This window comes from Ranitomeya imitator, chromosome 4, assembly GCF_032444005.1.
Source record: "Ranitomeya imitator isolate aRanImi1 chromosome 4, aRanImi1.pri, whole genome shotgun sequence".
Classification (NCBI taxonomy): domain Eukaryota; kingdom Metazoa; phylum Chordata; class Amphibia; order Anura; family Dendrobatidae; genus Ranitomeya; species Ranitomeya imitator.
The window spans coordinates 11181071-11194656 of NC_091285.1; the positions used below are offsets into that span (position 1 = coordinate 11181071).

Here is a 13586-nt window from a genome sequence, read left to right on the forward strand (position 1 = left end):
TAGAAGTGATAGAGTCCATGGATTCCTCCAGTTTCATTAATGCCCTAAGACGATTCTTCTCCATCAGAGGACCAGTAAAACAACTAAGATCTGATTGTGGAACAAACTTTGTAGGTGCCTGTCGAGAACTACAACTGAATTCAACACCAGTCCAGAACTTCTTAACAACCAATGGCTGTTCCTGGGTCTTTAATCCTCTTCATGCTTCCCATATGGGCGGATCATGGGAAAGAATGATAGGCATTACTCGTCGGATACTGGAATCTATGCTGATGGACTCAAATCTTTCAAGACTCACTCACGAGACCTTGACCACTTTCTTAGCAGAAGTCTCTGCTATAGTAAACTCAAGACCTCTTGTACCCATATCTACGGATCCAGAATCTCCTACAATTCTCACTCCGGCAACTCTCCTCACCCAGAAACTTGGAACTGTTCCTAACCCGCCTGAAGACTCTGTGTCTGGTAACAAATATCAGAGACGGTGGAAATATGTGCAACATCTGGCTAATTGTTTCTGGAATAGATGGAAGAGGGAGTACCTGACACTTCTCCAAAAACGAAGAAAATGGCAACACGTAAAGCCAAATTTACAAGTAGGAGATATTATCCTCATGAAAGACCAGAAGGAGGAAAGAAACAAATGGCCTATGGGACTTATATCTAAAACCTTTCCAAGTGACGATGGCAAGGTACGCAAGGTAGAAGTGACAGTTACTAAGCAAGGTGACCCCAAAACTTTCATTAGGCCTATATCAGAGATTATTTTACTCATACCGGTTGAGGATTGATTATCCATCCAATCAGTAGGAACTCTTTCAAGGAACTTCAACCTTTGGATTACAAATGGGTTGGAGACAGTTTGGCCTAGCGCGGCTTCTCCAATCCGAAGATGGGTTATCCTTTGGATTACTTCAAGAAATCGTTTTAGACTTGTTATTCAATATGTTATTGTTGCATTGCATGCGTTGTTTTTATCTTACAGGTTGAGGTATCCCTCCATGCACTTCTAGTGAACACTCCCAATTCGAGACTTATGGTATAGTGAAATCCAAGGATTTCAGACGGGGAGTGTGCTGCTCAGTTTATTATGATAGACTTTCAGCCATACATGGACATTATGTAGTGCCAATAAGCCTGGTTCTATCATTTGTTATACTTTGCTGCCATCTACTGGCCGTTTGCTATATCACTGTAATATTTGTTATGGAATTCTCCCACAACACCTTTCTGTCTTTAGCTCCTCCTATCTTTTTCCTTCTCTTCCTGTTTTGTACTCCGTGCCATCTTGGATCCCTCATGTGCTGCAGAGCTGGAGAAAGGATTCTCTTGTTACCTCTAACCTGAAGCTTCTATTATCTCTATCTGGTGATTCTGTAACAGCTCTAACCTACAGTCCTCACTCTCACCAAGGTACTGTAAATAAACCTGTTGAATGTATCACTGCATCATCTTTCCGGATCACCACGCGCGGCTGATAGAGACTGGTGGCACAGGTTGGCGAGTAACGCTACCTGCCATTGTTTATATAGCGATTTGTGATCACATCCCTCAGACACATCTCATCCACGTATATCGGTGGCAGAATAGGAGGACATGATGGAGGTGATGAGGACACAGGAGGACATGATGGAGGTGATGAGGGCACAGGAGGACATGATGGAGGTGATGAGGACACAAGAGGACACGATGGAGGTGATGAGGACACAGGAGGACATGATGGAGGTGATGAGGACATAGGACACGATGGAGGTGATGAGGACATAGGACATTGTTTATATAGCAATTTGTGATCACATCCCTCAGACACATCTCATCCACGTATATCGGTGGCAGAATAGGAGGACATGATGGAGGTGATGAGGACACAGGAGAACATGATGGAGGTGATGAGGACACAGGAGGACATGATGGAGGTGATGAGGACACAGGAGAACATGATGGAGGTGATGAGGACACAGGGGGACATGATGGAGATGATGAGGACACAGGAGGACATGATGGAGGTGATCGGGGTGTGGAGCTGATCTCACACATATCACACACATTATCTGCTATAAGAGATATAAATGTGACCTTCCATGTTCAGGATCCTGCAGACATATTACTGGATGTAAACACGGCTGATAATAATCTCCTTATATCAGACGACCTGAAAACTGCGACCTGGACAAGAATAACACAGAATCGTCCAGAAACAGCAGAGAGATTCCAAGATAATGAACAGGTGATGAGCGGGAGGAGATTTACCTCAGGACGACATTACTGGGATGTGGAGGGCAGTGAGTCAGATTTGTGGAGTGTGGGGATGTGTTACCCCAGTATAGACAGGAGGGCGCGTCAGTCATACACAGGAAATAATCACAAGTCCTGGTGTTTATATAGAGGGTTTGGGTATAATACTCAGTATTCAGTGATACACAACAATAAAGATATCCTGTTACCCCACGGGATCTCCAGTGATGGAGTCAGGATATGTCTGGCTTATGAGGCCGGGCAGTTGTCCTTTTATGAGCTGTGTGACCCCATCAGACACTTACACACCTTCACTGCCGCCTTCTCCGAGCCTCTACATGCTGCGTTATATGTTTGTGATGGTTCTGTAACGATATCAGGGGGAGCAGCAGAAGAGGAACACAATCACCAAATAATGATGAAGGCGGGGGTCTTACAATCTGCACTGTATCAAGTCCCTTGAGGTTGTAGTCTAGATGCTAAATTGTGGCCACATTAAATGTCCTCTGGATGAGGCCTAATCTATTTCTTTTTTAATGCAGTTTGTAGCCCAGCTTTGCTCCCCTGCGCCTCTTTTCCTATCATTGTTATCTTAGCAAACCTTCTTTCTGGTGTCTTGTCTACTGCTGAGAATGCCCCAGGATAGAATGTGCTGCAATGTAAATTAAGACTTTGGGCGTTTATTATTATATTTGCACCAGATTCTAATCACTTCAGAATTTTGCTCCACTTGAATAGGAAAGTACTAAAAATTCAAAATACTCAACAATATTGCTTTTTCTTAATACAAATCAGCATGGCTAACCTATGCCTAAGTTTTACATAAATTTTGTTGAGCAAAAAAATATAAGTGGTCTCTAAAATATTGGGTAAAGTAAGCCAATGATCAAGTGATGTAAAGGGAATATTCATAAAAACTCGGTAAAAGTATAAGCAATCAGATTCCTCCTCCCAATGGTGCAAGGATTCAGGAATGGCCTCCGATGAGTAACTTCTCCTCTCAACTACAACAGGAGGAGGTTGAGATGATTGGCACAGAGCTCCAACCTCAACCCCATCCAACACCTTTTGTGATCCCACACCTCTCATCAGCAACAAGGTCTGATCTCACAAACGTTCTTCTGGATGAAGGGGCAAATTTTCTCTTCATCCAAAAATCTTTTTTTGTGTTTTTTTAGTATTCATTGCCGTTTTCTTGCATCACATTCTTCAAAATGTTGTGCGTGGGTTGATGAATTTTGTGCAAAATCAAGATCCAAGAAGCTCTCCGCAAGGAGAAACGATACTTCTTGGATCCCGGTCAGACGCCTCTCAATCAGCCAAACTAGATCTCCACTTTGCACTGACGAGGGGCAGTACCCCGAAACACAGTGTCTGCAAATTGAGGTTCTGGTTTGGCTATTATCCTAAGTCATGTAACAAGGTGTAGCAATATGTTATATGTTCATGTGACCTCTAGGGGTCTCACTACTTTTATGTGTGTTCTATATTCTTTGTTTGGAACTTGTTGGATGTTGTTGTACTCGGAATTCATGTAATGGAGGTTGAGACATGATGTGAATAAAGAGCCTGGAGATACTCACAGAGTGTGATTTATGACAGGATTCATCAAACAGAACGTGGTGGCAGCCGGGCACAGAACCTGCAAATTCTTAGAGCTTATATGAGGCTGGAACTGCACAGATCACTGCAACTGTAAGTACAGATTCCCTGACAGTACAGAAAAATGGAGACTGGTCTGAAGCCCCCTCAGAGACTGGATGTTACTTCATGTAATCTGTCCCAGACTTGGAGACATTGGAAGTAAGAGTTTACACTGTATGTGGATCTGACTGTGGGCCCCACTGATGACAAAACGGAAAGTAAAGCTGTTTTATTACCTAATTGGGGAAAATGGCAGAGAATTAGCCCACACCTTGCTCCCAGACACAGACAACCTCCACCTAGCAGACATTGTGCAGGCATTTGATAAACACTGTGACCCAAAGAAGAATGAGACAGTGGAAAGATATAAGTTTTTCACAAGACATCAGGAGGATGGTGAAAATGTGGACAGATATCTGACAGAGCTGAGGAGACTTGCAGAAACATGTGGCTTTGGAGAGATCAGGGACAGTCTAATCAAGGACAGAATGGTGTGTGGCATAAAGGACAGTCATCTCAAAGAAAGATTACTGAGAGAGGAAGGCATGACTTTAGAGAAATGTATGCAAATCTGCAGGGCTGCTGAGCTCACAAAGCACAGCCTGAAGATGATGGCAGGCACCAGTGAGAATGATGATGACAAGGTACATGCAGTATCTATGAAAGGAAAGACAGGACCAGACTACCCTATAAACACTGTCCACTGCAAGTATTGTGGGAAAAGACATGAGAGAGACAAAACCAAGTGTCCAGCATATGGGGAAACCTGCAGGTCATGTGGCAAGAAGAATCATTCCTCTGTTGTCTGCAGGCAAGGAAGAGGCAAACAGTACAGACAGCTCCACACTGTGACACCAGACACTGACAGTGCAGAGGACATTACATGGCTACAAATGCAGTCTACAACAGAGAAAGTCAATGTAGTCGGGCAGTCAGTAGTGAAGGATGCCAAGCAGCTTTATGCACCATTCTTGTTGGATGAGAAGCCCATTAGATTTCAGCTGGATTGTGGAGCAAGCTGCAATGTAATTTCATTTGATCTGCTAAACAAACAGGTTTCTATTGAGCCAACTGACAAGGTACTGGTGATGTACAACAAAAGTGTTCTGAAACCAATGGGGACATGTAAGCTAAAAATACGAAACCCATGTAACAGAAAGAGTTATAGAGTTGAATTTACTGTGTTACGGGGTGGTAACCAGGTACCATTACTGGGAGTAAAAGCAGTTCAGGCAATGGACTTAATAAAAGTACAGTCTCAGAACATTATGTCTGTTGAAGTTGCCCAGGATATACAAAATCCAAAACTAAATGCAGAGCACAACTTGGACATGCAGAAAATAAAAGCAGAGTATGCTGATGTATTTGAAGGTGATGGATGCTTTGAAGGTAAATATAGGCTAGAAATTGACAACACAGTGCAGTATATTACCAGAGCTGGCAGAATTAGCAAAAAGCCGGCGCACCTCAAAGATTATATCTAACTGTACGTACTAGGTTAATTTCTAACTTTGTCATAGTATACATTAGTTTAGTATCTTTTATTGTTCCTCTAGTTAAAAGAGAAAGGATGTAGCAATATGTTATATGTTCATGTGGTCTCACTACTTTTATGTGTGTTCTATATTCTTTGTTTGGAACTTGTTGGATGTTGTTGTACTCGGAATTCATGTAATGGAGGTTGAGACATGATGTGAATAAAGAGCCTGGAGATACTCACAGAGTGTGATTTATGACAGGATTCATCAAACAGAACACAAGGCTCATTAAAGGGTTGACATTGACTATTAGGATTGCTACTTCCAACAGGTGGCACTAGAGTTCTATTCCTCTTCCACTCTCTGAAGAGACAATGTGCAAAATCGAAAAAGCTCAAATTTTTTTTTTTTTACTTTTTTAAAGTGACAAGTTACACCTTCTTTTAAAATTCAGCATGTTAATCTTCAGTATTGTATAAAAAGATGTAATAAAAGATTTTGCACTAAGGTGCCGGAGTAGAACTGTGAAACAATTCTGTGACATTTCGAAAAGTTGCGAATGATGAAATTGGACTGAAAATTTGGAAAGTCAAAACTACGTCCAAAATTCTAAGAAATGAATAACACATACAAAACCTAGTAAATTTAACTGAATGAAGGTGCAAGTAAAGAAAAGGTCATTGTTATTTTTACTCCAGAAAAAAAAGGGGCAAAAGCAATGATAAATCTCAGGGTCATAATGTAGTTACTAGAACATTCCAAAAGCCTTGTTATCACACATGTCCACCAGCCTCATCATGTCTAAGAGAATACATACTGTACCTGGTTACAGATCCACTTTAAGTTTCCCTAGATCACAAGGTTCATTAGAATATATCAATATAGTATAAGGTCACATTTATCAGGCAGATACAAGAGAAAACATCTTTTGTACTATGATGTGGACCCTCACGAGGTCTGCCATTATTGTTGTGTCGATGGACTGAACACATTTCTGTCTCGTCATCATCATTTCTCAATATCGCAGCCTCAGCCTTGGGGCTGGGAACTTCATGTAAACATATCCTGTAAAATAAAAATGTATTTTCATATATTTTACGTAATTAAAAAGCTTTTGTTTCTTCTCATTTTCCTCTAAGCTTTTATTTTATGATATATTTCATAGATGGATTCCATAAATCCATCTGTTAACAGGAGTCTTGTCACCCTCATATTGAATTAATTATAACTGGGGAAGTGATGAAGATCTCGCACTTTCCAATCTCTATTGAACTAAGACATCCTGCCGTGAACAGGTAATTAAAGTAGGGTATCTGCTGGGGGACAGCCACCAAGTATTGGATTCATATATTCAAGAGGCTGAGAAGTGAAAACCTAGTACCTGCAGAGTTAACCATTCCTTTCTTCAAAGCAACAATGGACAATTTGATTATTTGTAACAGGCATAGGTCCTATAATTATGAAAACATATTTTTGATGTCATGGCTAACGTAACGCGATCACAACATCACTGGTGTGACCTACCTATCAGCCCCGAATTAATATCAAACAGAAGGTTAAAATGATAAATGCTATGCTTCCTATGTATGGAAAGGTAAAATCATGATAAGAAATATGCCATTAATATCTCTCGCCTGGGACCTCCAGGGGCGAAGATAATCTGAAAGTTGGGGATCTCATAATTTTCTAAAGACCTAGCCATATCCCATGACAGCCCTCTATTAGCTCATCAATGGGAGGTATGTGTGTGTAACCTTTATGTACTAACACCAGGTTTACTACATTTCTTTTGTTACCCTTTTTATGTTATGTAATTGTATATTCTGTATGGTTTTGTTCCCATTTTGTAACATCTTTTGTATAAGATTATAGAAACTGGGGGACATGATGGAGGTTATGAGGACATGGGGGGACATGATGGAGGTGATGAGGACACAGGAGGACATGATGGAGGTGATGAAGACACAGGGGGACATGATGGAGGTGATGAGGACACAGGAAGACATGATGGAGGTGATGAGGACACAGAAGGACATGATGGAGGTGATAAGGACACAGAAGGACATGATGGAGGTGATAAGGACACAGGAGGACATGATGGAGGAGATGAGGACACAGGAGGACATGATGGAGGAGATGAGGACACAGGAGGACATGATGGAGGAGATGAGGACACAGGAGGACATGATGGAGGAGATGAGGTCACAGGGGGACATGGTGGACGTGATGAGGACACGGGGGACATGATGGAGGTGAAGAGGACATGGGAGGACATGATGGAGGTGATGGGGACACAGGAAGACATGATGGAGGAGGACACGGGTGGACATGATGGAGGTGATGAGGACACAAGAGGACATGATGGAGGTGATCGGGGTGCGGAGCTGATCTCACACATATCACACACATTATCTGCTATGATAAGAGATATAAATGTGATCTTCTATGGACAGGATCCTGCAGACATATTACTGGATGTAAACATGGCTGGTAATAATCTCCTTATATCAGACGACCTGAAAACTGCGACCTGGACAGAAATAAGACAAATTCATCTGGAAACAGCAGAGAGATTCCAGTATATTCAGGTGATGAGCGGGAGGGGATTTACCTCAGGACGACATTACTGGGATGTGGACATCAGGGGATCATGGAGGTGGATGGTGGCAATATGTTACCCCAGTATAGACAGGAGGGGACGCCAGTCATACTTTGGAAAAAATAACAAGTCCTGGGGTTTACATGGAGGGTAGTCTTTTAAGGGTAAGTTCACACTGGATGTTTTTTGAGCTTTTTTTCTGCAGCAAAACGTGATCTCTCAGTGGATCGCCCCCACGTTAGGGCAATGGGGTATTCGGTACGGGGCCCCTTCTGTAGTCGGTCGGGATGTCACGGTGGCTGGACCCGGCCCGTGGCCCTTTTAGGGGCGTCCAATAAAAGGACAACAGTTTATGGTATAGTGTTCGTGATGCCACCTGTGGTATTCGGTCAGCATCCACAGTCCAGGGTGCCGGATCACAGAGTAGGCAGAGTCCGTCCGGTCTGAAGGCAAATCCAGAGTCCCCTTATCCAGGAGGAATTCAATAGCCTTCCCCTAGCGCACAGTAACTCAGTAGGTCCCTACTTGCATAAGCTCCCACAAGGTCCTCACTGTTGTTTCTCCTCTCTATCCCCCAGATGGTGCGGATAGGACAAAACCCATATGACTGATGGCCAGAGGCTTTTTATAGGGACCCTAGAGACGCCCCGGCCCCCACAAGTTGCCACCGTGTCTTCTTAGGTATAAAGGTCGGGCAGCCAACTTGGAATTAACTGTCCTGCCAGTCTCTGAAGTAACGGCATAGAGCTCTTTACTCCCTCGGTGTTCTGGCCACCGGATCTGCGCTTCAGATGGAGGCAGCCTGCTTCTAGCTGGTCTCCCACTGATGTTTCACTCCTGTTGCTATGACTTCTTTTCTCACTCACTACAGCACAATTCCTTTCGTGTCCTTTCCTGCGATGCTGTCCGTGTCCTTCTCCCTCCTCAGACTACAGTCTGGATCTGACTAGAGATCGCTCTAGCCAGCTCGACCGGGAGACCTTTCCTCGTCGGTCCCCAGCCAGGAACTCTCTCCCTACTTCTGCCTAACTTCCTAACCAACCCACCAGTTTTACCCTGTGTGGGAAGTGGCCTAGTAGATAGAACCCTTAGCTCCCCCTGGTGGACTGGAGTGTGAAGTGTGTGTGGCTGTGATACCTGGACATTGCCCTCAGACGTAACATCACTCCCCCTGGTGGAAGAATAACATTACTACAACAAACCAGGACTCTGGGGCGCTGCATCAGCAGGAAAGAAAAAGTAGAAAAAAAGCATGTTGTCCTTCATTTTTGTTGCGTTTTTACTGGTGGTTTTGGCATGCTAGATTTGTTAAAAAAGTCCTATTCCATATAATTAGGTTTTGGCACAAAAAAACGCAGCAAAACATGATACCTGTGATTTTGGTGCGTTTTTTTCACCACCCATTCAAGTCAATGAGTGAAAAACGCTAAAAGAAGTGACATGCTCTATGTTAAAAATAAAAAACATGCGAAGTACAAAATACCGATGACAAAAAAAAAAACAATGTGTGTGGATGAGATTTCTGAAATCCCATAGGCTTTGCTGGTACTGTAAAAAGCAGCTGAAAAATAGCATAAAAAACGCAGCAAAAACGCCCAGTGTGAACTTCACAATTAACCTATAAGGTAAATGTTGTAAAGTATAAAAAAAAAGTCCTAATTTTTTTTTTTTTCGCTGATGCACCTCCCCAAAGAAATGCAATAAAAGCGATGAGAAAAAAAGAATATATATGAGAAAATGGCACCACAAGAGTGACAGCTCGGGAAGGAAACGCCAAACTGTCACACAGCACTTTAGACAGGACAATAGATATGGCTCTTGGAAAATAATTACCCAAATCATATTTTTTTTACCATTTTTAAAAAAAAAAAATAATGATAAAAGAAATACATTTTTAATATTTTCATAATCATACTGACCTGAGGAATCCTGTTACCGGGATATTTGTGCCGCACAATTAAATATGTTAATTTAGGGGAAATAAAATCTTTTCGGTATCATGGAGTCTGCACGGCGTTCTTTCCCGTGAATGGAGAATGGTGGCGGAACATCATCTGGTCATGGTTCCATCTACAAGTATTGCAGCAGCCGGAAAACGCAACACGACCGCCACATCTACCACCTGCGAAACTGCGGCAATAGTTTCACGTCGTGACCTGCAGTTATTTTTCCGTAGGTTTTCGGAAATGCAGTCTATGTGGAATTTTGGTGCCGCTCTGCCCCACACCAGCAAGTCTCACGGCAGGAGTGTGCTCTCCATCAAGTTAACACCTGAGAGGGGATGTCTGAGATGGCGCGACTAGAGCTGCAAGCAAGGTCACATGCATCCCTGATGAAGGAATTAGCCAGGCCTCACACTCAGCGTATAAAAATACGGTCCGTTATTTACAGCCGTAATACGCAGAAAAGTCCCCAACATAGTGACCTGTATGTCATCCGTAGGCAGGGTGTGTCAGCGTATTTTGCGCATGGCATCCTCCGTATGTAATCCGTATGGCAGCCGTACTGCAAGATTTTCTCGCAGGCTTGCAAAACCGACATACGGACATACAATGGATCCATGGGCTCAAATAATCGTAAAAACATATATACTGTCTATATATATATATATATATATATATATATATATACCCGTATACTATGTGTGGACATATATCTTAGCTATTCTAACCTGTCAGTGTGATTTTACTGTACACCGCACAGAATTGAACTCATGAATATGCGGCTCCACCTCCCATAGGGGTGGAGCCGCATATTCATTACTGTAATAAGCGGCCCCACGTGACCACTCATACAGGAGAAGGTGCGGCGAGGACAGGACGCTACGAGGGAGCCGGGTGAGTATTTTATTAACAGCGGGGGGGGGCGCACAGGGGGTGGGAGGGGGTTTGGGACAGGGATCTTTATTTTAAACACGAGGAGGGAAAAAAAAAAGGATTTTTCATATCTTCTTTCCAGCGAACGCTGCTGGAAAGAAGATATGAATGGCCGCTTCAGCACCACAAGGGGGGGGACAGCGCTTACAGTAGCGCTGTCTCCTGCACGGCGCACGGACTGCACACGGACAACGTCCGTGTGCAGTACGTGTTTTACACGGACCCATTGACTTTAATGGGTCCATGTAATCCATGCGCTCCCACGAACACTGACATGTCTCCGTGTTTTGCACATGGACACACGGTCCGTGAAAACACACTGACATGTGCAGTGACACATTGATTTCAATGTGTCTACGTGAGTCAGTGGCTCCGGTACGTGAAGTGACAGTTTCCTCACGTACCGGAGCCACTGACACACGTAGACACATTCAAATCAATGCATCTGTGCAGATGTCATTGATTTTTTGCAGACCGTGTCTCCGTGTGCCAAACACGGAGACATGTCAGTGTTCTTGGGAACGCACGGATTACACGGACCCATTAAAGTCAATGGGTACGTGTAAAACACGTGTAAAACACGTACCGCACACGGACGTTGTCCGTGTGCCGTGCAGGAGACAGTGCTACAGTAAGCGCTGTCCCCCCCACTGGTGCTGAAGCCGCCATTGATATCTTCTCTGCAGCAGCGTTTGATGTAGAGAAGATATGAATATTCCTTTTTTTTTGTAAGTTTCTCGTGTTTAAAATAAAGCTCCATGTCCCCACCCCCTCCCACCCCCTGTGCGCCCCCCCGCTGTTCTTAAAATACTCACCCGGCTCGCTCCCTCGCTGGCGCTGCTTCCTGTCCTGGCCGCACCTTCTACTGTCTGAGCGGTCATGTGGGGCCGCTGATTACAGTCATGAATATGCGGCTCCACCTCCCATAGGGGTGGAGCCGCATATTAATTACTGTAAATGAGCGGCTCCACGTGACCGCATACAGTACAAGGTGCGGCCAGGACAGGACGCAGCGCCAGCCAGCGAGGGAGCCGGGTGAGTATTTTAAGAACAGTGGGGGGCGCACAGGGGGTGGGAGGGGGTTTGGGGACATGGAGCTTTATTTTAAACACGAGAAACTTAAAAAAAAAGAATATTCATATCTTCTCTACAGCAAACGCTGCTGCAGGGAAGATATCAATGGCGGCTTCAGCACCAGATGCTGGTGCGTGTGGTACCCAGCATGATGCGTGTGGTACCCAGTGGGCACATGGGCGGCACACGTGTGCCGCCCGTGTGCCACACTGATGTGCCACAGAAACGCACGGGCACACGGACACATAATTCCGGTACCGATTTTTCCGGTACCGGAATTATCTAGACGTGTGAGACTGCCCTTAGAGGGGACCTGCAGCTTCATCAGAATTTGGTCAATGTCAGTTTTTTGTCAGTTTTTCTCAGAAGAAAGGTAACTCAAGTTTTTCATATCAAATTATGGCAGCCAAGTGCTGGCTGATTTTATCACAAATCCATAGACTTGCAATGGAACCGACATTTGGCTCAATATTGGACAAGCTTCCTTGCTTTCGTGTGGACTACTCGGTCCGAGGAAAAAAAAAAAAGGTTTGTGAGCAGCCTCATAGACTATGACAGACACGAGACAGAACTGACCTGAATAGGAGCCTTTAGGCTGTGTTCACACGTTGCGGTTTTTTCGCGATTTTTTCGCGGTTTTTCCCGATAAAAACGCTATAAAACCGCAAAAAAAACGCATACAATTAGCATCCCATCATTTAGAATGAATTCCGCATGTTTTGTGCACATGATGCGTTTTTTTCTGTGAAAAAAGCGCATCGCGGCAAAAAACGCAGCATGTTCATTAATTTTCCTTTTTTTTTGCGGATTTCCCACTCCAAAATGCATTGGGAAGTGTCCGGAAAAAAACGCGGCAAAAACGCATACGGTTTTCTTGCGGATTTCTTGCAGAAAATGTCCGGAATTCTCAGGAATTTTCTGCAAGAAATCCTGAACGTGTGCACATAGGCATGTGTCCACGTTCAGGATTGCATCAGGATTTGGTCAGGATTTTAGGCAGGTAAAATCCTGACCAAATCTGCACCTGAGGTCACTGGCAGGTCACCTGCGCTGTCCTTGCGTTGTTTCAGCAATGTAAGGACATGCTGCGTTCTTAAAAGACGCGCCGCATGTGCGCTTTCGCAGGTCTGCCGCATGCGTCTTTTAATGCATAGTGGAGACAGGGTTTCATTAAATCCCCTCCACTATGCTGTAACATCTGGACGCTGCGTTTTTGACGCTGCGGCTCAACGCAGCATAAAAAACGCAGCGTTTCCTGAACGTGGAAACTTACCCTTAGTCTCGGATCGGATGACTAGTCAAAGTCAGACTTCGGCCTCATTCAGACGTCGATTTTTCACACACACAATCTGATGTTCATGGATAGAACACGTAACCATTATAATCTGTGCAGCTTTAGAGGAGACTCCACCTACACCTACCCCAAATGTTAGTATCCTGGAGTATGTGAATACTCTTCTTAGGGCCACGTTCACACTGTCAGTATTTGGTCAGTATTCACATCAGTATTTGTAGCCAAAACCAGGAGTGGGTGATAAATGCAGAAGTGGTGACGTGTTTCTCTTATACTTTTCCTCAGATTGTTCCACTTACAAATACTGAGGTAAAATACTGACCAAATACTGAGCGTGTGACCATGGCCGTAAAGCGAGGGAGAGATTCAGCTATGACGGTCATTAC

The 13586-nt window shown here is 44.0% G+C and overlaps 1 protein-coding gene across 2 annotated transcripts; it reads left to right on the top strand.

The window, feature by feature from the left end:
- Positions 1 to 221: 221 nt before the first annotated feature.
- Positions 222 to 6420, top strand: LOC138675056 (uncharacterized). Of its 2 annotated transcripts, none has more exons than XM_069763015.1 (2): positions 222 to 1413; positions 3838 to 6420. In XM_069763015.1, the coding sequence occupies exon 2, from the start codon at positions 4083 to 4085 to the stop codon at positions 5361 to 5363; it is 1281 nt and encodes a 426-aa protein (XP_069619116.1). In that variant the 5' UTR covers positions 222 to 1413; positions 3838 to 4082; the 3' UTR covers positions 5364 to 6420. The 2 variants fall into 2 exon arrangements, with proteins under 2 accessions (XP_069619116.1, XP_069619117.1); XM_069763016.1 differs by lacking the exon at positions 222 to 1413 and adding an exon at positions 1764 to 2227.
- The last annotated feature ends 7166 nt before the right edge of the window (positions 6421 to 13586 follow it).